Raw genomic sequence first — 23,727 nt, 5'->3', positions numbered from 1 at the left:
TATTTATTACCCCGTCACATTATATTATGATGAAGTGGGGTATCATTTTTTAAGAATGTGCAAAAACAGTACGGTAGGCCTAAAACTTTATTCTGATTATTACTTTTGTGAGATAATGGAATAAGTAGGTAATCAATAATATTAAATATAAATAAAAATACTGAAATGGAGTTTTTTTAAACGAATAAGTTTTTCAAAAATTAATATTCTTTTGAGAAAAATTATCTATTCAAAAATATCCATGTACATTTACTGAATCAAAGCTCGTACTGTATATGTCCAACTACATTTTCTATTTCACTTGTGGCTTCAGTTCCATTGTGCATTATGATCACTTGACCTAAGTTTGCAGGTTGAATAATGAAAAAAATGAATTCTTTATCTGACATTGCAATTGGATTATAATAATGTTGTTTATCCAAGTTGATAAACATTTGAAAAATATTTTGAAAAGATATTAGGGAAATATTTTGGGACTGTGACATGATACACACCACACACCTGAAAATAAACTATTCATTTTTTGAATTTTCTAAATATTATTATTACTGTATTTTTGTTTTGCTGTTTCTATTCATTTTTATAATGAAACTTCTTCTGAATGTTTATTCCAAATTTCGATGATTGTAATTTCACACTACTTTGCATGAATTCATTAGAAGTAAAATGATGACATGCTGAACTTCTGAAATCAAACTACCTATTTTTTTTTTAATTCTTTATATCATTATTGTATATTGTATATTGTATACAATTTTGTTTTGTCGTTTATATTATGAGAATCTCACTACATGTTTCTTACAAATTTTTATGATTGTAATTTTACATACTGCATTGACTTATTGATTTAATAAAAGAATATGAACATCTGAAAACAAACTACCGTATTTCCTTCTTTGAATTTTTATATTATTGCATATAATTTTTGTTCTGTCATTTTTTATTATGAGACTCTTCATAAATATGTTTCTTACAAATGTTGATGATTGTAATTTTATGCCTTGGTATTTGAATATAACTCAAGAGAATATACAAAATCTATCTGATTGTTTTTTTTCATACTACATTTTTACTTATTTTTGGAGGAAAAATAAATATCTATTATTCTGATTTCAATTTTATATATCATTGACTTATTCCTGAAAATAAAATAAAAATGTATTAAGTTATGCTGAATTTATATTTTCCAGCTCATGATCTTGGTACCTGATCTGATTTCTCAATAGTAAACCGTTCCTAAACTCGTTATATGTCCAAATTACAGTTCCAAAATCCATCAATCCAAACTATTTTTCTATTTTCTCACAAAACTCGTGTCACTTGATTTTCTATAGAAGTGTGGAAATTTATTTCATGAATAAACTCCTATGGATGTGTTGTCCAACGATCAGATAAATTATAATTCAGAGGACAAGAGTATAAACTATATCCATAGATTCATATCATTTCACATCTTTTCCGAAAAATAAAATTATTACGCATCTGAAACAAACAGAAATTATAATTCAGAGGACAAGATAAACTATATCCATAGATTCATATCATTTCACATCTTTTCCGAAAAATAAAATTATTACGCATCTGAAACAAACTTTTAAAATTTGTAATCTTAGAATCTTTAAATTCGTATTTGCGCGCCTTTTTTGGAGAACGAAGCTTGGAACAAGGGATTCATAGAGCTACATATTTTGAAAGCTAATTATTCCACCTGGAGCGCTGAGAGCTGCCTTCGTCATGGATTAGCTATATATAGTTTGTTTACAACGTCGACAGAGTGGTAAATGGTTTGTTTACAAAGTCGTCCGAGCGCTCCGTCGTCCGAGTGGCTGTCTCCCCCCAATGCAGGTCTTTCTTGTTGAAAAGTTGTTGAACTGCTCTGTGGCTGCTCCTCATAATTCTGTTTAAAAGTGTTGTTTTCTTCAATTTTGGGGTAGATAATGGTGAGTAGACACTTATTTATGAGTAATATCTAATCTTAAATGTAGCCATTGTTTAATATTGCTCTGTTCATGAAGATTTTATCTGAATTCAATGGTTTTTGCATAGCGTCATTTCATCCAATATGGCTGACTCAGAAGACTCAAACATTTTCAAATGAAATAAGTTTTCATTCCATGTAAGTTGATAGACTACCTTTGTTGGATTTTCATTGCGAATTTCAAAGTGCAATTTTCGAACCTAGTCCTTCAATTTTTAGGAAGCTTCCATTTTTTGTTAATATTTTTAAATGGAATTTAAATTATTAATTTCGGCCCACACGGTCGTAAGTTGATTGAAAATTCAGTTATAACTTTTCTAAAACATTTTCTTGTGTTTCTGCTGTCGTAATTGACTAATTCTATGCATTTAAATTAAAGACCAATATTGCAAATGAAATTTTTGAAACTATGAGATACTTTGGTAGTCTTTAACTTAGTTTTTTGTGGCACGCGGCCACGCCCTTAGGTAGGCTATTATTATACACAGTTGTGAATAATTTTTAACCATCAACCTGCTATTATATACGTATGATTCTATAAATCTCTTGATAATACAGTTTTTTTTGTTGAAAATTTTAAAAAAATAGTAATTTCTCTGAAGTGTTGAGGGTGTGAAATGAGAATTGCCAATTTTCTCTGAGAGCTACCGTACATCTCCATCTTTCAATCTCTCATTTTTGTAGTTTAAATTTATTAATTTTCAAGAATTTAGTTAGGTAGAGTTTTCTGTCATACTGAAAACAGACAACCGTTGTAATTCGATTTGCTATTTATCACCTTTCATCATAACTTTTTCTTATTCCCCCTGAATACTAACTTATTCAGACATGACTCTAACTATTCCAACATGACTCTTCAAATTGAATCATTTCATTTGTCACTTGATCATCTCCTTTCATTCGAAATATATTATGATAACTTAGGATCGTAATGCAAGTAAATTTTCTAAAATAATGTGATTCGTTTCAAAAACTTATCTGCTTCAATTATTTATCATCAATCGAAATTTTCCAAAGAAATAACTTGAATAGAAATACTGTTTTTATGTGAAATGTTGAATTCCAGTGAGATTGACATGAAATTATAGAATACTGTATGCGATTTCTTTTCAAAAAAAATTGAAATAATGAACTCAATTTATGGAATGAATTTCTGAATTAGATTTTTAAAGTTTTAAAGTCCAGTTCAATTTCTCATTTCAATAAATATTGTTATTTTTTGAATAGTCTACTATTATAACTGTGTAACTTTTTCAATAAAACAGTTGAAAATAATCAGGAATATTTCATGTATAATAGGTATAAATTACAATATTCCATTCTTATTTTCAGGGTATAAATTCAGGTTATTTTCAGGGTATTCTTATTTCATAGGTATAAATTACAATATTCCATTCTTATTTTCAGATAGCCTATGAGACTATAATGGAATACCTTTGAGACATCAATTTCCTTGAGGATAAAAATGCATGAAAGGAAGGATAAATTTTATTATTTTGCCACATACCTGTACACTCAAATTTTTCCAGTTGTGAGTAGGCTACATATATTCATATTGTTTTAATGATTTATATTTTATTTGTTTAACTTCATGATTTTAACAATATTTTCTTCATTCATATTTTAAAGCTTGAGAATATTATTGAATTTTGCCATTGGAGTTTTTTGAAAATTGAATTATCTTGTAGGTAAATTTAATCAGATTGAGATTAACTTGTATCTATCAGCCTATTAAGTTTTGAATTGATCAGATATCCATATTCTCTATCCATTGGAATTGAATCCTCAAAATATTTGTTGAAATGTTTAACTTTTGTAGAGATATTGATTAATTATAATTGTTATGTTTTGATAATTACAATCAAAATTCAATTTTCCTCATGGATTTTCTATTAAATCCATTCCATATCTTTTGGTATTCAATCAAAAAATTACAAAAAATTCAATTCCAAGCTTGAGTTGATTGAAAAGAACTTTTTAACTTGCAATTTACATCAATTTTGCAATAGACAAAAGTTTATAATTGAGAATTATAAATTTTAGAATTCTGAAAACCGAAATTTTCTAATGAAATAACTTGAAAAAATATGTTTTCTATGTGATATGTTGAATTCCAGTGAGAATTGACATGAAATTATGGAATACTGTGTGATTTTTTTTCAAACAAAATGGAAATAAGACCACTCCATTTCTGGAATGAATGTAATTTTAAAAATACAATTCCATTTTTATTTCAATAAATTGTTAATTTTCAAATACTGTTATACTTGTTCAATTTTCAAGTAACTTATTTTTAGCAAAACAATTGAAAGTAATCAGGAATATCTCATGTTGGTCTAAATTACAATATTTTTATTTTCAGATAGCCTATTATTTAAATTAAATCCTTTTGAGACATAAATTTCCTTGAGGATGAAAATGCATGAGGTTGAGGATAAAATCTATTGCCAAATAACTTACCAGTGATGAACACCTGTGCACTCAGAACATTTTCCAGCCTGTGAGTACTTTCTTATTTTTATAATTTTATTGATTTATTTTTTATTTTTTTAGCTTCATGATTTATCTGAGTTACAATATTTTCTTCATTCATATTCGAAAAGCTTCAGAATAGTAGCCTATTGAATTCTGCTAGGCCTGAGTTTATTGAAGTTTTTAGAAATGAGTATAGGAGGCAAACTATCAGATTTGAGACTGCGTCTACACCAAAGTTATTAACAAAATGTTAACTTGATCCTTATAGACTCTATTAGATTGAACTCAACTTATCATATACATGATAAAAATTTACCCATTAACACCCTTCTTATCAGAGTTATCAAAAATATCAAAGGACTTTTCTTATTCTGAGATACATAACATCCATATATTTTTAATGATATTTTCAAAAAAATATTTAGAGGGAATTTTTTCAAAGTCTTACAATGTGAGTCAGTTTTTCTCAATTATATCATTAATTGAAAAATATCAAAATACATTTCTTATTCTTCCCATTAAAATACATCATTGGGATAGAAAATAATTTTTTTAATTAGAATATTTTTTTTTTATAATTTCCAAATATTTTACCCATTAACACCCTTTTTATTAGAGTTATCAAAAAATGTCAAAGGACTTTTCTCATTCTGCATTCTGTGGGTGGGGGGTTTGGGTGTGGGTGGGGGAGTTAGGGGGCCCTTTGGAAACAAGGTTTGGGTGGTCCAGCTTAGGTTTGGTGACCTTGAACATTGGAAACAAGGTCAAGGTTGTCCCAGAAGTCTCCATTTCTCTCTACTTAGGTGCATTAGGCTTTGCCACAAGGCCTGATATTTATTTATATGTGTATTCTTCCTGGGGTTGGTCCTCTGTCACCTTTGTCATAATCGTGTCTGAGATTCACCATGCAATCAAAAGTTGCTTGCTGAATCGAACTGGATTGATAGATTATTTATATTATACAGTTTTGTCATTGTCATAGAATTTTGTATCCGGAAGGGTGCTTTTCCTTGATGGAAATTTTAACCTATATACATGGGAGACGGGAAAGAACAATATACATGCTATAGGAGCCAAACTACACCTAGCTACAGGCCTATTCCAAGTTACATTAAAATACATTAGAAGTTTACATTAATTTATTTTAGATAGAAGAAGGATTCTCTTATTGATTCTCGTGGTATTTAGTCTGGATTAGGAGTTAATAGACGATATTGGTTATGAAGACGATATTGTGGTTTAAATCCATATTGGAAACACTCCAAGTAGTCACAACCAAAATAATATAATAAATTTGTAGTTTAAGCATTGAAATAAGTTTAATGGACCAAGTATAAAAAAAGTTTTCCTCAGAAAAATGAGTTTTCTATAGGAAACAGGTAAATCAATGTACAAATATTATCAAACGTTTTATTAAATTGAATCTCAAGATAGAAAAATTAAACAAAATCTTGACCAATTTATTTATCTACATCTTAGATAGATCAATCTTTTTAAATATGTATAGTCGATTCCTTAAAGTTGAAAAGTCAAGTTAAATTGATTGTCAAGAATTAGTATAATTATTAGGAATAAAATTCTCAGGCTAGTTCTTGATTGGAAGCTGTGAGAATCAACCCGTCTTTTGTCGTTTTTTGTCTTTTCTCTTAAATCAAACTTAAGATATAAATAATTATTGAACAGTTCCGCATCAGGATCGTGGTCTCAAGAATATACAGTGTGATTAAAGTCAGTAGTTGATATTCTTCAAAGAGCGGCTTACAGTGATCCAGTCTGTCATCTCCCAGTACTGTTCTTAGGGTCTTGTTTTGTATGACAAGAGTATCCTTTCCAGGTGTATGACTTGTGCAATGGCTGTTCACAAGAAACCCCCTTTCCAAGTCGGTTGTCCAGGCCCCCGCTAGAATATTTGCTCTGTGGATTAAGCGAATCCGAAGCCCTCCGAGCACTCGTGAATGGCTTTCAAAAGGTTGTTTTGCAGCTTTTGACTGTACACTGGCAAGTTAAGTAGATTGAAACTGAAAATTGAATCGAAAACATTAGCACAATGGAATAGGCGGCTATAGATTTATTCAGCCCCATGCCACAATGAATAATAAAAGAATTTGAGAATAAAAAAGAATTGTACTTTTGAGAAAAAAATTATTATACTACCTATCTATCTACATGACTGCATAATTATGTCAATTTTTTTACAACATACAGTTTTTATTCGTCAGTAGCCAATACCAATAAAAAAATCCTTTTCTGTCATGCTCCCCGTAGCGAAGCACGGGTAACTGCTAGTCAGCTATATGCATGTACTTACCCTGAACAAACTCTAATTTCAAGTTATAAGGAAATAACCTCTCTTTTAATTTCTTCAATCTATTATTAGCAACCTTACACATATTTTTTGTACAAATAGATAAGAGAGGTTTATGATCTGTTTTAACTGTAACTAGAGATCCATAAATATATTCATGAAATTTTGAACACACAAACCAGATAGCTAACATTTCTAACTCTATTTGCGCCCATGACTCTTCATTGGAGTGCAAACTTCGAGATGCATATGAAATTATCCGCTCTTCTTGCATAATACAACAACCTAATCCCGTCCTGGATGCATCTGTTTGAATAATCAATTCTTTGTTGGGATCAAAGCTTGCAAGCACAAGGGCCATTGAAAGACTCTCCTTGATTTTATCTACAGCTTTGGAATGCAACCCAGTCCATGCAAATAACACATTATCTTCTAATAATTCTCGTAGAGGAGCAGTTATAGTAGCCATATTGGGCAAAAATTCTCTTACATAATTGACAAGTCCTAAAAACTTTTGAAGTTGCTTCTTGTTACTAGGATAAGTCAATGCCTGAATGGCAGTTACACGTTCTGGATCAATAGCCATACCATTAACATCAAAAATATGACCTAGAAACTTGACTGTATCAACACAGTATTGAATTTTTTTCAAATTGAATTTAATATTATACTTGCGTGCTCTTTCAATACCTCAATCAATATGTTATTCATTTCATCCCTAGTTTGAGCAGAAATAAGTATGTCATCAAAGTACAATACTACACCAGAAATATCTCCAAAATACTTATTAACTAATTTCATAAATGCCTCTGGTGCTACTGCCAAACCAAAAGGCATTCTCTTAAAACTAAGAGTCCCAATTGGACTTGCAAATGAGCACAGCTTACTTGATTCTTTAGTAAGTGGAATGTGATAAAATGCATCTTCAATATCTAATAAGCTATACAAACGTTTACCTTTCAACTTGGGGTGTATTTCACCAGGAGTGGGAATTGGAAATTTTTCAATTACAACACTTTTTTTCAATTCTGTTGGACTCAGACAAACTCTCAGAGATTTATCTAGTTTCTCCACAATAACTACATCATTTAACCATTCAACTGGTTCATCTGTTTTGCATAAAATACCTTCATCAATCAAGTTATTCAATTTTCCAATATAAGCATCCTTGAGCTTGTGTGGAACTCTATTATATGTGACAGTGGCTGGGGTTACATTATCTTTCAATTTAATACTATAAGAATCATTCACTTTACCCACCCCATCAAATACATCACCATATTTATGAATGAAATCATCTTTAGTTTTCAAACTAATTGTTACCTGGTCTGAATTTACGATAGACTTTGCATTTACTTCAACAGCCTCAAGCCGAGCAATCAACCCTAACCTAACACAGGTCGACCTACTCAATAGTGGTTCTATGGATTTCAACCCATCAGATGGTGTAGTATCATCAACTACAAAAAATTCACTGAAAATGGTGCAACCTTTACACTCAAATGTGAGTTTTACTTTTCCTACAATCTTAATAATACCACCTCCATAGGCACTAGCAACTACATTAGTCTGTTCCAAAGTCGGTGCTGGCACATAATACTTCAACATTTTACTATATAACGAGTAAGGTATAGTATTGATATCTGCCCCAGAATCTAACTTAAATTTTACATTACAACTTTGAAACTTCAAGTACCCTCTCCAAGGTTCATCTGTATTCGCTTTCACTACATTTAAATCAACAGTATCTACAGCAGCCATTTGTTTTTGGCACCCAACTACAAAATGTCCAAACAATCCACATCTGTTACATGTTTTCCCATAAGCTGGACATGCTCTAGGTTGATGTTTTCGACCACACTTTTTACAATCATACGGCAGTCCGGCAGGTGAAGGTGATGAAATCTGCTTACCTGGAGTCTTCTTCCATCGTTCAGTCTTTGATTGTGAGTGATGTTGAGTAATGGCAGTCATTTCAAATTGTTTATCATTGTTAACCGACATCACAAGTTGATGATTCTCCTGTGCTGTCTCAGCTGCACGACAAAATTGAATAACTTTATCAAGATCAATTTCTGGATCTCGTAGAAGCCTTTCTTGCAAGGCTCGATTATGAAGTCCCAACACAATCCGAACTTTCATAAGATTATCTGACTGTTCTTTGAACTCACAATTCTTAATAAGCCTTTTCTTCAAAAGATTATCTGACTGTTCTTTGAACTCACAGTTCTTGATAAGCCTTTTAAGTGATAACAAAAAATGATCAAATGTCTCACCTTCTTTCTGAGTGCATTGAAAAAATTTAAACTGTTCTATAATAACATTAGTTTTTTGTTCTCACAATGACGATTCAACCCTGCCAAGATATCCTTTACTGGTTTGTCTGTTAACCCTAACGACTCAATGAGATCATTGGCATCATCACCAATAATGAATGCAATAAAGCGGTTTTAACTTCTTCTTTGGAATTATTTAGTTCATTTGCAGTTAAATATAGTTCAAACTTTCATACAAACACTTTTAAATTCAATGACACATTACCTGAAGTCACATCAAGCGACGTAGGCTGAGATATTAATGACGACTGCGCCATGTTTTGTATGAACTGTTAAGTTTGCAATCAATTATAAGAACACTTGTTTTCATTAGTACATTCTTTAATAAATTTCATCAATTCAAATCATTAAAGATAATCAATTTCACATTACACATTGTTATTAAAGTCCACCATCTTAACTGACAGGCTGGCGCTCGAAACACAGGTGCACCAACCCAACAATCTTGATCATTCAACTTTGAAGTTGAAAACTGTCATTTTGCAAATATTTTGTAGAATATGAGTCTTTCCACAGTTGAACTAATGAGACTTTCCACCCTCAAAGTTTCATTTACATTTGTTTCATAAATAGACACATTAATAAATTTTCCAATATAGGAATAAGTTAGTTACAATTGACACAAAAGTGTCCTCCTCATCCTTCTAGGATTGATTTTGTCTACGTTTTCCTCAACATAAGTTGATTTTATTTCACATTCATAAATTTTCCAATAAAGGAATAAAAAATTTATTGGCACAAACTAAGTGTCCTCTTCCTTCTTTTTTTTTGTATAAAGTGTTCCAGTAATTTCCAGTAACCACATGATCTATTGTTTTATAGCCTCACATCAACTGGGTACTTTCCAATCACTTTATTTATATATATAATATGGTAAGAAAGTTCCCAAAGATCTGCTTTTCCATTTGATTGATTAATTCAAGTTTCATGCCAAGGCCTGCTTGAATTGTCCCAATTTCCAGTAACCACATCATCTATTGTTTTATAGCCTCACATCATTTGGGTACTTTCCAATAGCTTTATTTATATATATTATATGGTAAGGAAGTTCCCAAAGATCTGCTTTCCCATTTGATAGATTAATTTTGATAGGATGTATGTTGACTTGACTAAAATCCTCATTGGTTGAGAAGTGGACAGATCCCTGCAGCTGAAATCTGGACTGAGAACTGCCAAGAATAGAATCTCAATTCCAATACCCACAGTCTAACTTTTTTTAGCTACACATTTTTTGAGGCAGACACTTCTTGGACTTCTGTCTTAACTGTACTAAAAAGTTATTATTCATAGGCCTACTGTTTTGTCATGGAAAGCAACATCAATTTTCTTATTTGTGACTTGATTGCAAGCGCAAATGTCAATCTTTGAGGGACAATCAGTGGGGACAGGATTTTTATCACCAAGAGTCACAATTCAGATCCAATTGCTTAGTTTCTTCAGTTTGCATATTCTGTGAGTGCTTCTCGAGTATTATAAGTATTCCATATTTGAATACCTAAATTATTGTTGGCCATGTTCAACAGCAATGTGTGTGCATTCTCATCAGATTCATGATTGAAGAGCTACACCATTAAGGATTAATTGTGTTTCATTTTAATGTTTGACAGCAGTATGAGTTTTCATTTGGCCTCTGTGTTTAGGATAGTGAGTACAATAGAGACATTGGAGCTGGGGCTGCATGCCACATTCATATTTCTGATGGTTATTACTTTGCTTATATGGGCTACTTGATTCAAATAAAAACAATATAAAACCTTCTTGTACCCTTTTATCAAAAAACTTTGAAATATTAGTTTTTATAGCATGATATAATAATTACAATAAATTATTGAAATTCGTCTACTCACCAAAAACCGTAAGCCATGGATGAGAATGGATAAAACCATGAAGAACATGAACAGTTGTGTTCTGCAGAACATTCCCAGCAGTTTTTTGGTAACAATGATCTGTAAATTGAAGTGATTCAATAATATCAATGATCTCAATTAATATAGGATCCTCAAGTTGATGAAACAGAACAAACGGGGGTTTTTGCGCATGTTGCGATTTGAGACAACTGGTGACTGACTCATTAGATGAAGAAGGATGAAGAATGAAGAATTATTAATACAGATAAATAGAATGACTTGTTTATTTGTTGACTTGGCGGAGTTTGGAAAGTAATGTCCACTCTTTACACTTTACACAAAAATTAGCTGGTAAACTCATACTTTCATTGGATAAAGGATGGAACAGTGGAGAGTAGGGAGAGTATGTGTCACTTCTATCACCAGCATCCCCAGTCTCCATAGCAAAGCGTCCAATTTCAATTGCCAGTTCAACAACAAATTCCTTATTAGTTTTCCACTCAATTCATCCGCCACCTTAGCTTATCACCACTCATGTGATAATCAAGCATATTTCTAATTTTTCACCTAAATATAATTCTTATATTAAGAACTTGAACATATGAAGTGAATACACTAGCTATTAAATCAATCATTGAAAGGAAGACTTTGAAAACTTCTCATGAAATCCATTGGAGTTGCCATCTCTGTTGAGAAGTTTGACTTGCTTGACTAGGAAAAAAACTATTTGCAGAAAGTTTTCTCACTGTTATGATTATTTTATCATCACTTGTATTTCACGTTCTAACGTTATTCAAAAAGAAAACATATTAAAAAACCAACTATTAATTAAAAAAATCAATGATAACATCCTATTTTCTCCGAGGTATCCATTTGGTAGTATTGGTGTATTTCGTGAGTGCTTCTGGAGTATTTTAAGTATTCCATATTTGAATACATCATTTTGTAGTATTGGATCCTTTTATTTGTGTCAGCACTTCCTACTTACCTGTGGCCAACTACTTTCACTATTTATATTGATAATGAATTTTGAGTAGCAAAAGCGGTAAGCATAAGCAAAGTATGAGAATATTAGCGAAATATCCACTTTTATACTGATGTTGAACTCACCTTTCACAGACTGACAACAATTTGTGTATTGCACCCCCTGTCCAAGCCCCACCATGAGAGCGGCAACAATGGCTCTGTTGCCAATTCGTTCGGGGATTAAGGATCATATCAAAGTGATCATGGCAAGTGACATTTCTGAAAGCTATTTTCCTCAACATTTTGTTCTGCAAAATAGAACATTATAAAAAGTTTAGTCAATTTTGCTTTTGATTCATTAATCAAACAATCCAAATTTGAAATTGACAATCCCAACCTAATTTTAAAAAGTGACATTTTTACTGCAGAGCATTGCACTTATAGTTATCAGTTATCACTAAACTATGAGGGAACCTTATAATATTTGTACCTAATATTTAGGAACCACACAGCCTCATCTATATGGAATGTATGGCAATCATGTTTTGGTTCATTAAGAGCATTCATTAGAATGCCCTCCAACTCCCCTTGTCAAGTTTCAATTGCCAGTTCTCCTGGGCAACAACAAATTCCTTATTAGTTTTCCACTCAATTCATCCACCACTTTAGCTTATCACCACTCATGTGATAATCAAGCATATTTCTAATTTTTCACCTAAATATAACTCTTATATTAAGAACTTGAACATATGAAGTGAATACACTAGCTATTAAATCAATCATCATTTTGTAGTATTGGATCCTTTTATTTGTGTCAGCACTTCCTACTTACCTGTGGCCAACTACTTTCACTATTTATATTGATAATGAATTTTTAGTAGCAAAAGCGGTAAGCATAAGCAAAGTATGAGAATATTAGTTGAATATTCACTATTATATTGATGTTCAACACACCTTTTACAATTTGTGTTTTGTGCACCCTGTCCAAGCCGCATCATGGGGGAGGTAACAATGGCTCTTTTCCCAATTCCTGTCTCGAAATTCGTTTGGGGATCGAGGATCATATCAAAGTGATCATGGCAAGTGTCATTTTTGAAAGCTATTTTATTTAACATTTTGTTCTGCAAAATAGAATGAAAAGTTTGGTCGATTTGGCTTTGATTCATTGATCAAACAATCCAAATTTGAAATTTTCAATCGCAACCTAATTTTAAAAAGTGACATTTCTACTGCAGAGCATTGCACTTATAGTTATCACAACCTAATCTTAAAAAGTGTCATTTCTACTGCAGAGCATTGCACTTATAGTTATCAGTTATCACTAAACTATGAGGGAACCTTATAATATTTCTACCTAAAATTTAGGAACCTCACAGCCTGTCTATAAGGGATGTATGGCAATCATGTTTTGGTTCATGAAGAGCATTCATTAGAATGCCCTCCAACTCCCCTAGCTTGATTGTATTTCAATTTGTTTCTCTTTATTTCTTCTATTTGTAAACTGCTGCTCATCCATTACTGAAATCAAATTTCAATCTTTCTGAACTTGTTTTCATTTTATTGAGAACAGGGAGCAGGATACTCATTAAAAGTCTCCATCATATTCTTGTTGATGGTTGCTACATTCAATCAATCATGATGAATCTACCTACTGGGACTTTCTTTATGCACTTTGTTGTAGTTTAGGCACTGTGTTACATTTCTACAACTATACTACTATAAAATTATTATTATTATAGGCCTAGTGATTTGTGATAGGGATCTAGATGTGTACCGACCACTATCAGATCAGGGTCTAGAGTACCAACCACCAGAAGATCGATATCTGGGTTTAGTGTCACTCCAAAACATGATGATCTAGTGATGATATCCTAGCTTCATCATCACTAAGAGATGGAAATAATGTTTTGATTCATTAAGAGCATTCATTAGATGCCCTCCAACTCCACTTGATTATTTATTCCACTTTCTTTTTCTCCATAAACTGATCTAGATGTGTAACTAGAGTACTGACCTCTAGGACATCGAGATCTGGATCTAGAGTTCCAACCACTAGGAGATCGAGATCGGGGTTTAGTGTCACTCCAAAACATGATGATCTCCTAGTGATGATCGCCTAGCTTGATCATCACTAGGAGATGGCATTCATGTTTTGGTTCTTTAAGAGCATTCATTAGATGCCCTCCAACTCCCCTTGATACTTTTTTCCACTTTTTTCTTCTCCGTAAACTGCTTCTAGATGTGTACCTAGAGTACATAGAGTACTGACCTCTAGGACATTGAGATCTGGATCTAGAGTACCAACCACTAGGAGATCAACATTGGGGTTTAGTGTCACTCCAAAACATGATGATCTAGTGATGATATCCTAGCTAGATCTTCACTAGGAGATGGCAATCATGTTTTGGTTCTTTAAGAGCACTCATTAGATGCCCTCCAACTCCCATTGATACTTTTTCCCACTTTTTTTCTCCTCTGTAAACTGCTTCTAGATGTGTACCTAGAGTACCTAGAGTACTGAACTCTAGGACATCGAGATCTGGATCTAGAGTACCAACCACCAGGAGATCGAGATCTGGGTTTAGTGTCACTCCAAAACATGATGATCTAGTGATGATATCCTAGCTAGATCGTCACTAGGAGATGGCAATCATGTTTTGGTTATTTAAGAGCATTCATTAGTTGCCCTCCAACTCCCCTTGATACTTTTTTCCACTTTTTTCTTCTCCGTAAACTGCTTCTAGATGTGTACCTAGAGTACCTAGAGTACCGACCTCTAGGACATCGAGATCGGGATCTAGAGTACCAATCACCAGGGGATCGGGATCTGGGTTTAGTGTCACTCCAAAACATGATGATCTCCTAGCTTGATCATCACTAGAAGATGGCAATCATGTTTTGATTCATTAAGAGCATTCATTACATGCCCTTCAACTCCCTTTGATTTTTTTTCCAGATTTTTCCTCATTTTTCTCTGTAAACTGCTCCTTATCCATTTCGGAAATCAAATTACAATCTTTCTGAATGTGTTTTCATTTTATTAAGAACAGGGAGCAGACTCTACTCGTTAAGAGACTTCATCAAATTCTTGATTCGATTGTTGCTACAATCAAGCAATCATAATGACTCATGGTGACACTAAACCCAGATCTCGATCATAGTTTAGTGATAACTGATAACTATAAGTGCAATGCTCTGCAGTAGAAATGACACTTTTTAAAATTAGGTTGTGATAACTATAAGTGCAATGCTCTGCAGTAGAAATGTCACTTTTTAAAATTAGGTTGGGATTGTCAATTTCAAATTTGGATTGTTTGATTAATGAATCAAAAGCAAAATTGACTAAACTTTTTATAATGTTCTATTTTGCAGAACAAAATGTTGAGGAAAATAGCTTTCAAAAATGACACTTGCCATGATCACTTTGATATGATCCTCAATCCCCAAACGAATTTCGAGACAGGAATTGGGAAAAGAGCCATTGTTACCTCCCCCATGATGCGGCTTGGACAGGGTGCACAAAACACAAATTGTAAAAGGTGTGTTGAACATCAATATAATAGTGAATATTCAACTAATATTCTCATACTTTGCTTATGCTTACCGCTTTTGCTACTAAAAATTCATTATCAATATAAATAGTGAAAGTAGTTGGCCACAGGTAAGTAGGAAGTGCTGACACAAATAAAAGGATCCAATACTACAAAATGATGTATTCAAATATGGAATACTTAAAATACTCGAGAAGCACTCACAAAATACACCAATACTACCAAATGGATACCTCGGAGAAAAAAGGGTGTTATCATTGATTTTTTCAATTAATAGTTGGTTTTTTAATATGTTTTCTTTTTGAATAACGTTAGAACGTGAAATACAAGTGATGATAAAATAATCATAACAGTGAGAAAACTTTCTGCAAATAGTTTTTTTCCTAGTCAAGCAAATCAAACTTTTCAACAGAGATGGCAACTCCAATGGATTTCATGAGAAGTTTTCAAAGTCTTCCTTTCAATGATTGATTAATAGATAGTGTATTCACTTCATATGTTCAAAAAAAAAATAAAAAAAATAAATAAAAAAAATAGAAAAAAAAATAAAAAAAATAAATAAAAAATAAAAAAATTAAAAAAAATTGAAAAAGAAAAAAAATCAAAAAAAAAATGAAAAAATAAAAGAAAAAAATTGAAAAAAAATTGAAAAAAAAATAAAAAATTAAAAAAATAAAAAAAAAAAAAAATCGGAATAATGGGAAAAAAAGGGAAAAAAGGGAAAAAAAATTCCCCCCGGATCCTGAACTGGGGTATAAAAGGAGTTGTTCTACAAGGAGTGGGACATATGATCCAATACTACAAAATGATGTATTCAAATATGGAATACTTAAAATACTCGAGAAGCACTCACAAAATACACCAATACTACCAAATGGATACCTTGGAGAAAAAAGGGTGTTATCATTGATTTTTTTAATTAATAGTTGGTTTTTTAATATGTTTTCTTTTTGAATAACGTTAGAACGTGAAATACAAGTGATGATAAAATAATCATAACAGTGAGAAAACTTTCTGCAAATAGTTTTTTTCCTAGTCAAGCAAATCAAACTTTTCAACAGAGATGGCAACTCCAATGGATTTCATGAGAAGTTTTCAAAGTCTTCCTTTCAATGATTGATTTAATAGCTAGTGTATTTACTTCATATGTTCAAAAAAAAAAAATAAAAAAAATAAATAAAAAAAATAGAAAAAAAAATTGAAAAAATAAGAAAAAATGAAATCCAAAAAAAAAATCAAAAATCAAAAAAAAAAAAAAAATAAAAAAAAATTAAAAAAATAAAAAAAAAATTAAAAAAAAATTGAAAAAGAAAAAAATTAAAAAAATAAAAAAAAATTAAAAAAATAAAAAAAAAAAAAATTAAAAAAAAATTGAAAAAATAAGAAAAAATGAAATCCAAAAAAAAAATCAAAAAAAAAAAAAAATTAAAAAAAAATTGAAAAAGAAAAAAAAATTAAAAAAAAAAATCAAAAAAAAATGAAAATAAAAGAAAAAAAATCAAAAATCAAAAAAAAATCAAAAAAAAAAAAAAATTGGGAATAATGGGAAAAAAAGGGAAAAAAGGGAAAAAAAATTCCCTCCGGATCCTGAACTGGGGTATAAAAGGAGTTGTTCTACAAGGAGTGGGACATTGTGTCTCTGACAGTCATGCCGTCAGTACATGTGTGTGTGCCACCAGTATGTGTGTGTGTGATTTCAGCGTATTGGTTTTGGATTACTTCCATCTTTATCAACATCAAGAGTAAGTACCAATGCATTTTATAGTTATATATATTTATATTATATTCATGATTCCACAATTAAGTTCAAGAGAGTAGAATTTTGAAGTAGTTTGAGACTGACAATAAAATTCTAAAATGACTTAAATTCGAAAATGACAAGTTTAATTATGAATTAGGTTCCAATACATAGAGTAAATGACATAGTCAAAAATGACTAGTGTAATTATGAATTAGGTTAAATACATACAAGTTAAGAGTTTAATTGTGAATTATGTTCTCTGAGTTGGTGGTTGTAATTCAACCTAACCTAAAAACGTATAACAAGTCTTTGCCCTAGAATTAGGCTATACCCACAATATGTTTGACATTGATAGTGTGTATGTCATTTCAGACATGAGCGGCAATGGTTCTAATGATCAGGAGCACCCATCCCACCTCAGGAAGTAGATCCTAGACCCCCATTCACATTCCCCCATACAGCTCCCGACCATCATCCCTAGAACATTCAATATAAACACCCACAAACCTCCATCCCCGACCCACCCACACACCTGACCCACGATCCTAGATACTGATTCACTGCCTTCATCCCCCACATCTGTTGATAGTGATTTATATATAGAGTTGAATACTGCATACCATACTAATACAATATTGTTCTGCATTGTTCCAGATGAGCAAAGCTGTACGATGTCAGCAAACAGCAAACTCTGTGGACGAGTTTGTTGTCCTGGAGGAGGCATTCAAATCCCGACTCACGACTCTATACTACAATAATGCATACAAGGATGAGCCTGCCAAAGATTTCCACACCTTTCTGAGCAGTCTGAAGGATAAAATTGTTCACATCATCAGTCAACAACTGCAGACACATGGAGCAATGAAGTTCAATCTAGTATTGGAGGCAACATATTTCCGCAGCACCCTTGATAAGACCTTCTTCGAACAAGAAGAATTTCAGAATGTCGCCTTCAAAACTCCAAACTACACCATCTTCAGTATCATCAATCTTCCAGACATCATCAACCAAGCGTGCATGACCCTACTGGATGAGGAGTCGAAATTCGAATAAAATTCCAGTGGATGGAGTCTGCTTATCATTGATGGATTGCTTATCAGGATTAGCAAACATATTCCCCTGCGTGGATCATCCTATATCAGTCTTCCACCTCTTCTATCAGCACAAAAGGCAATCGTTAATCCTATAAACAAGGACCAGCAATGTTTCAAATGGGCCATCCTCACCAAACATGTACAAGGCAGCCATCCTGAACGAGTCAACGACCGATATTATCAATTGGAGGAGAGATACAACTTTTCAGGCATTGGATTTCCCACTACCATCAGTCAAATCGATATATTTGAGAAAGATAATCCGGAGGTATCAGTTAATATTTATGGTGTGGATGAGAAGAACGTTATATTTCCAAGAAGAGTTGGAAATGCAATGAAGGCAGATCACTTTGATCTTCTCCTCCTCTGTGAGAGTAAGGATGATGATGAAAACAGCACCCTTGAGGATGACAATGAACATAAATCAAATAGCCACTACTGCTACATCAAAAATTTTGAAAAACTTGTGGGATCTCAACTCACAAAACATCAGCATAAAATTATCATCTGCAGACGATGTTTCATCCATTACACCCAGAACAGAGATGGAGAACGCAGGATGGCTGAGCATGAGGAGTATTGTGCTAGCAATAATACAGCAAGAATCATCATGCCACAGGTTGGAAAAGATGGTAAACCTCCAACCTTGAAGTTTGAGAAACATGTGCAAAAGTATAGAGTACCTGTTGTAGCATACGCCGATTTTGAGTGCATCCTGGAGAAACCTAATGAAGACAATGAACAATGGATTGGTGAAGCTACCAAAGTTATCCAGTACCATCGGGCAATGAGTTACTGCTTATACTTTGTGCGGGACCCATATTTGGAAGATTCCTGGCTGACAATCACTAACCTAATCCCTCATGAGCCGATTGTCTATAGGGGTCCTGATGCCACCGAACATTTCATGAAGACCCTCACCATGTATGCAAAAGATTTAGATGAGGCAATTGACTGCAGGAATATCAAGTTGCTCCCACTAACCAAAAGAGAGAAAGAACGACATAATGCAGATGATTTCTGTGAGGCCTGCAATGAACGGTTCAATAAAGATAAGGTGTATGACCATTGTCATATAACTGGTATCTACCGGAATGCATTATGCCGGAAATGCAACCTGCAGCGAGAGCGACAATCATTCATACCAGTGTTTCTCCACAACTCTTCAAACTACGATACACACCTCATTATTCCAGAGCTGGGTAGAGATAAGGATCGGCTGTCTGTCATCCCAAACTCATCGGAAAAGTATATATCATTCACCAAACAAATATCTCCAAAAATGCACCTTCGATTCATCGATACATTCCGGTTTACACCTGATAGTTTAGACAATCTGGTCACCAACCTAGTCAAATCAGCATCGAATCCAGAAGACTTGTCCAAAGTGCTGCCACATACTGCCAAGGTGTTTGGAAACAAAGTGAGCCTTGTCTCAAGGAAAGGAGTGTTTCCATACGACTACTGCGATTCATGGCAGAGACTCAAAGAAACATTGCTACCACCCAAAGAGGCATTTTTCAGCAAGCTGGTTGATAGGAGTGTTAGCAATGATGATTATGAACATGCTCAAACTGTGTGGAACCAATTCAGTTGTAGAACTCTGGGAGAATACAGTGACCTATACTTGAAAACAGATGTTCTCCTGCTGCTGATGTCTTTGAGAGCTTCCGTGATGTATGCATGAAGACTTATGATTTGGATTGTGCTCACTACTTTACATCTCCAGGCTTTTCCTTTGATGTCATGCTGAAATATACTAAAGTCGAGCTTGAGCTCCTTACTGACTATGACATGTACATGTTTATCGAGTGAGGTATCAGAGGAGGAATAACAAATTGTATACACCGTCATGCTGTAGCCAACAATGCCTACACAGGAGCGCCTATTGACCCCGAGAAGCCTACATCATATCTCCTGTACACAGATGTGAACAACCTGTACGGCTGGGCAATGTGCCAACCACTTCCATGCCGGAAATTCCAGTGGATGGAGAAAGATGAGTTGGAGGGGGTGAGCAGAGGTATTGAGGGTGTTGGAGATGTTCAAAAGATTGGCTACATCTTGGAGGTGGACATTGAGTACCCTTCTGAATTGCATGATGAGCACAACGACTTCCCATTCCTGGCAGAGAACAAAAAAACTCTTAAATCTAATCATGTACGACTCATGACAGCTCTAAGCAAGCGTGAACGATATGTATGTCATTACCGCACCCTAAAACAGGCAGTACAACATGGATTGAAAATCACTAAAGTTTATCGAGGTGTGCGGTTTGAGCAGGAGGACTTCCTAGCACCCTACATCATGCTGAACACCAGAATTCGACAGCAGTCGAAGAATAAGTTTGAGAAAAATTTCTTCAAACTTATGAACAACGCAGTTTTTGGCAAGACAATGGAAAATGTGCGAAAAAGGGTGAGTATGGAGCTAGTGAATGACGAGAAGCGATTAAAGAAACTGATTGCTCGACCAGTGTACAAGGACTGCATCATCTTTGGCGAGAATATTTGTGCTGTTACGATGCATAAGGAAAAAGTGGAGCTCAATAAGCCCATCTACATAGGGTTATCAGTGCTTGACATCAGCAAAACCCTCATGTATGAATTCCACTATAACATCATGAAGCCCATCTACAAGGACCGTCTTCAACTCCTATATCAAGATACTGATAGCTTATTCTACCTTGTCAAGACAGAGGACATGTACAACGACATCATCAACAACCAACAACTGAAAGATACCTTTGACACCTCAGAGTACCCTCCAGACCACCCATGCTATTCAGATGCAAACAAAATGGTGCTTGGCAAGTTTAAAGATGAATATGCTGGCCGAGCGCCACTTGAGTATGTAGGCTTACGATCGAAGCTATATGCCTGTAGGTGTTACAATAGTGATCCAAATCAGCTGACAAGTGGATTGATAAAGAAAGCTAAAGGAGTGAGGAGACCAATACTTGGGCGAGAACTCTCAAAAATGCATCCAGATGCTGAACGTTACATAGGCTTCCAAGACTATCTAGATTGTCTATATGGTGATGAGGATATCTATAGAGAACAAGTGATGTTTGGTACTAGGAAACATCAGATCATGACCCAAGTCATGAGAAAGAAGGCATTGAGCAAAGCTGATGAGAAGAGGTATATTCTAGATGATGGAATTACAACTCTTGCACATGGACATTACAAGATCCCCACTCTAGCACACATTGATGAGGAGGATGAGGAGGAGAATGAGGAGGAAGAGATGATTGACTCTCAAGAAATTCCCAAGGTTCAGGCAGCTAGCAGTACTACAACAGCTAAACGGTTACATTCCTCATCACATGATGAGCTCATTGATAAAGTCAATGAGTCAGGAAGCAGTACTACCTTTACTATTGCAAGTTGTCTCTGAAACTGAACTCAATTTATATTATGTTATCCTGGACTAATTTCAAACTCTTGATAATTATATCAAAATGAATATTATTTGTCTAACGAATTATATTTTGTTTATACTATACTACTCCACTATCATGTTTTTTCTTTTTCTTTTTTGAAAGTGTATGCTAATTTTTTTTTTTGAAGTGTTTGCTGAATTTTTCTGTTTCTACAGCTACTTTTTTCTAGTTTTCTCAAATTGGAGTGCTTACTGAATGCTCGTTGCTAGTGCACAAACTTTGTTTTGCTTGCAATGCCAATATTACATATTTTATTATTATTTAGTTTCAATAAAAGCTTTTGTATTTTTGTTAGTAAATTTCTAATGTATGAAACTGAATTTTGTTTTCCATGTTTTGTGAATTATTTGTATGAATTTGGCAATAAATTTGATTGATTGATTTGAATTGTTATATTCAAAGACATGAATGAAAAATTCATGTAAAAACTATCACACACTCAATTGTTTTCAGAAATATATATTTTTATTGTTATGCTATATCAATCGAATGAATTCTTGTCAATTGTGGAGACTCCTATTCAATCATAATACTATTCGGTTCCCTATAACTCAATACTAACATTTCAATTCATTGGTAATTCTGGCATTGTATGTAACTCGAGTGTTTGGTCATTCAATTCTAAATGAATGCTTCAACTATGCTGTCATGTAGATAGATGTGTAGAATAATTTTTTTCAAATGTACATTTCTATTTTATTCTTAAATTCTTTTATTATTGATTGTGGCATGGGGCTGAGCATCACCAGTAGCCTAATATCAAGAGTTCAAGGAAGAATTTTTGCGCAATCCGCGAGAAATAAGGAAAAATTTTTGCGCAAATCCCCCTCCCTCTCCCCCCTCCCCCTCTGCGCATGCGCCCCCCCTCTCCTCCCCCTCTCCTCCCCCTCTCCTCCCCCTCTCCCTCTCCTTCTCCCTCTCCCTCTCCCTCTCCCTCTCCTTCTCCTTCTCCCTCTCCTCTCCTTCTCCCTCTCCCTCTCCCTCTCCTTCTCCCTCTCCCTCTCCTCTCCCTCTCCCTCTCCCTCTCCTCTCCCTCTCCCTCTCCCAGTGAGGACGAGGGGGAGGGAAAAAATAATTTCCCTTTTTCCCTTTTCTACTGTCAAATTAAAGTGAATCCATCTTTCTACTGTCAAATTAAAGTGAATCCATATTTCTACTGTCAATTAAAGTGACTCCATCTAATGCTATACTGACAGTGAGAGTCAACCTTGGAAGATATGCTCAAATTATTCTCTCAGTCAGATCTTAAGTCAGCATCATGAAGCTCTAAGAACCCAATCAACTTATACTGACAGATTAAATCCCAGTCTAGTATAGATAGAAACTCTTTTGTAGATGTGCTAAATACTGACAGTGAGAGTCAACCTTGGAGATATGCTCAAATTATTCTCTCAGTCAGATCTTACTTCAGCATCATGAATCTCTAAGAACCCAATTCAACTTATACTGACAGATTAAATTCCAGTCTAGTATAGATAAGAAACTCTTTTGTAGATGTGCTAAATACTGACAGTGAGAGTCAACCTTGGAAGATATGCTCAAATTATTCTCTCAGTCAGATCTTACTTCAGCATCATGAATCTCTAAGAACCCAATTCAACTTATACTGACAGATTAAATCCCAGTCTAGTATAGATAAGAAACTCTTTTGTAGATGTGCTAAATTGAATGAAATTGACATCAAGAGGCGAGTTAATTTTTTGAATTTAGCAAAGCTAAAACACTGCATGACCTCGATTATGTTATGAACAATAAAATTGATAAGGTAGATTCCTTAGCTGTAACAGTTGTGTCTGAGGGGGCGTATCTCTTGATAAAAATGGACATAGATATCCTCAGACCTATATCACTGGGGGTATCAGCTCTATTGATGTCTTAACAGAATGATCTAAGTTGATCTTTTACATTTTTATCTGCAATGTCATACAAGCATTTCCAAAGTTCATCGGAATTTGTAACAATAGTTGAGAAATCATTTGCACTACAATA

The 23,727-nt window shown here is 33.7% G+C and overlaps 1 protein-coding gene and 1 long non-coding RNA gene across 2 annotated transcripts in view; both read left to right on the top strand.

Annotated features, from left to right (window-relative positions):
* The first annotated feature begins 1,846 nt into the window (after positions 1-1,846).
* On the top strand, positions 1,847-4,478 carry LOC120355284. Its single transcript, XR_005573485.1, has 3 exons — positions 1,847-1,940; positions 3,386-3,509; positions 4,341-4,478. It is a non-coding gene; the product is annotated as an uncharacterized LOC120355284 (long non-coding RNA).
* Positions 4,479-21,094: 16,616 nt separating this feature from the next.
* The window catches only part of LOC120355279, a 17,063-nt gene continuing 14,430 nt past the window's right edge, over positions 21,095-23,727 (top strand). The window contains exon 1 of the mRNA XM_039443627.1: positions 21,095-21,654. Coding sequence (XP_039299561.1) covers positions 21,273-21,654 — 382 coding nt within the window. The 5' untranslated portion in view covers positions 21,095-21,272. The remainder of the gene's footprint in view (positions 21,655-23,727) is intronic.

Source organism: Nilaparvata lugens, chromosome Y (assembly GCF_014356525.2).
Source record: "Nilaparvata lugens isolate BPH chromosome Y, ASM1435652v1, whole genome shotgun sequence".
Classification (NCBI taxonomy): domain Eukaryota; kingdom Metazoa; phylum Arthropoda; class Insecta; order Hemiptera; family Delphacidae; genus Nilaparvata; species Nilaparvata lugens.
The sequence above is the reverse complement of the archived record's forward strand: the minus strand, read 5'-3'. Positions and strand labels throughout refer to the sequence as shown.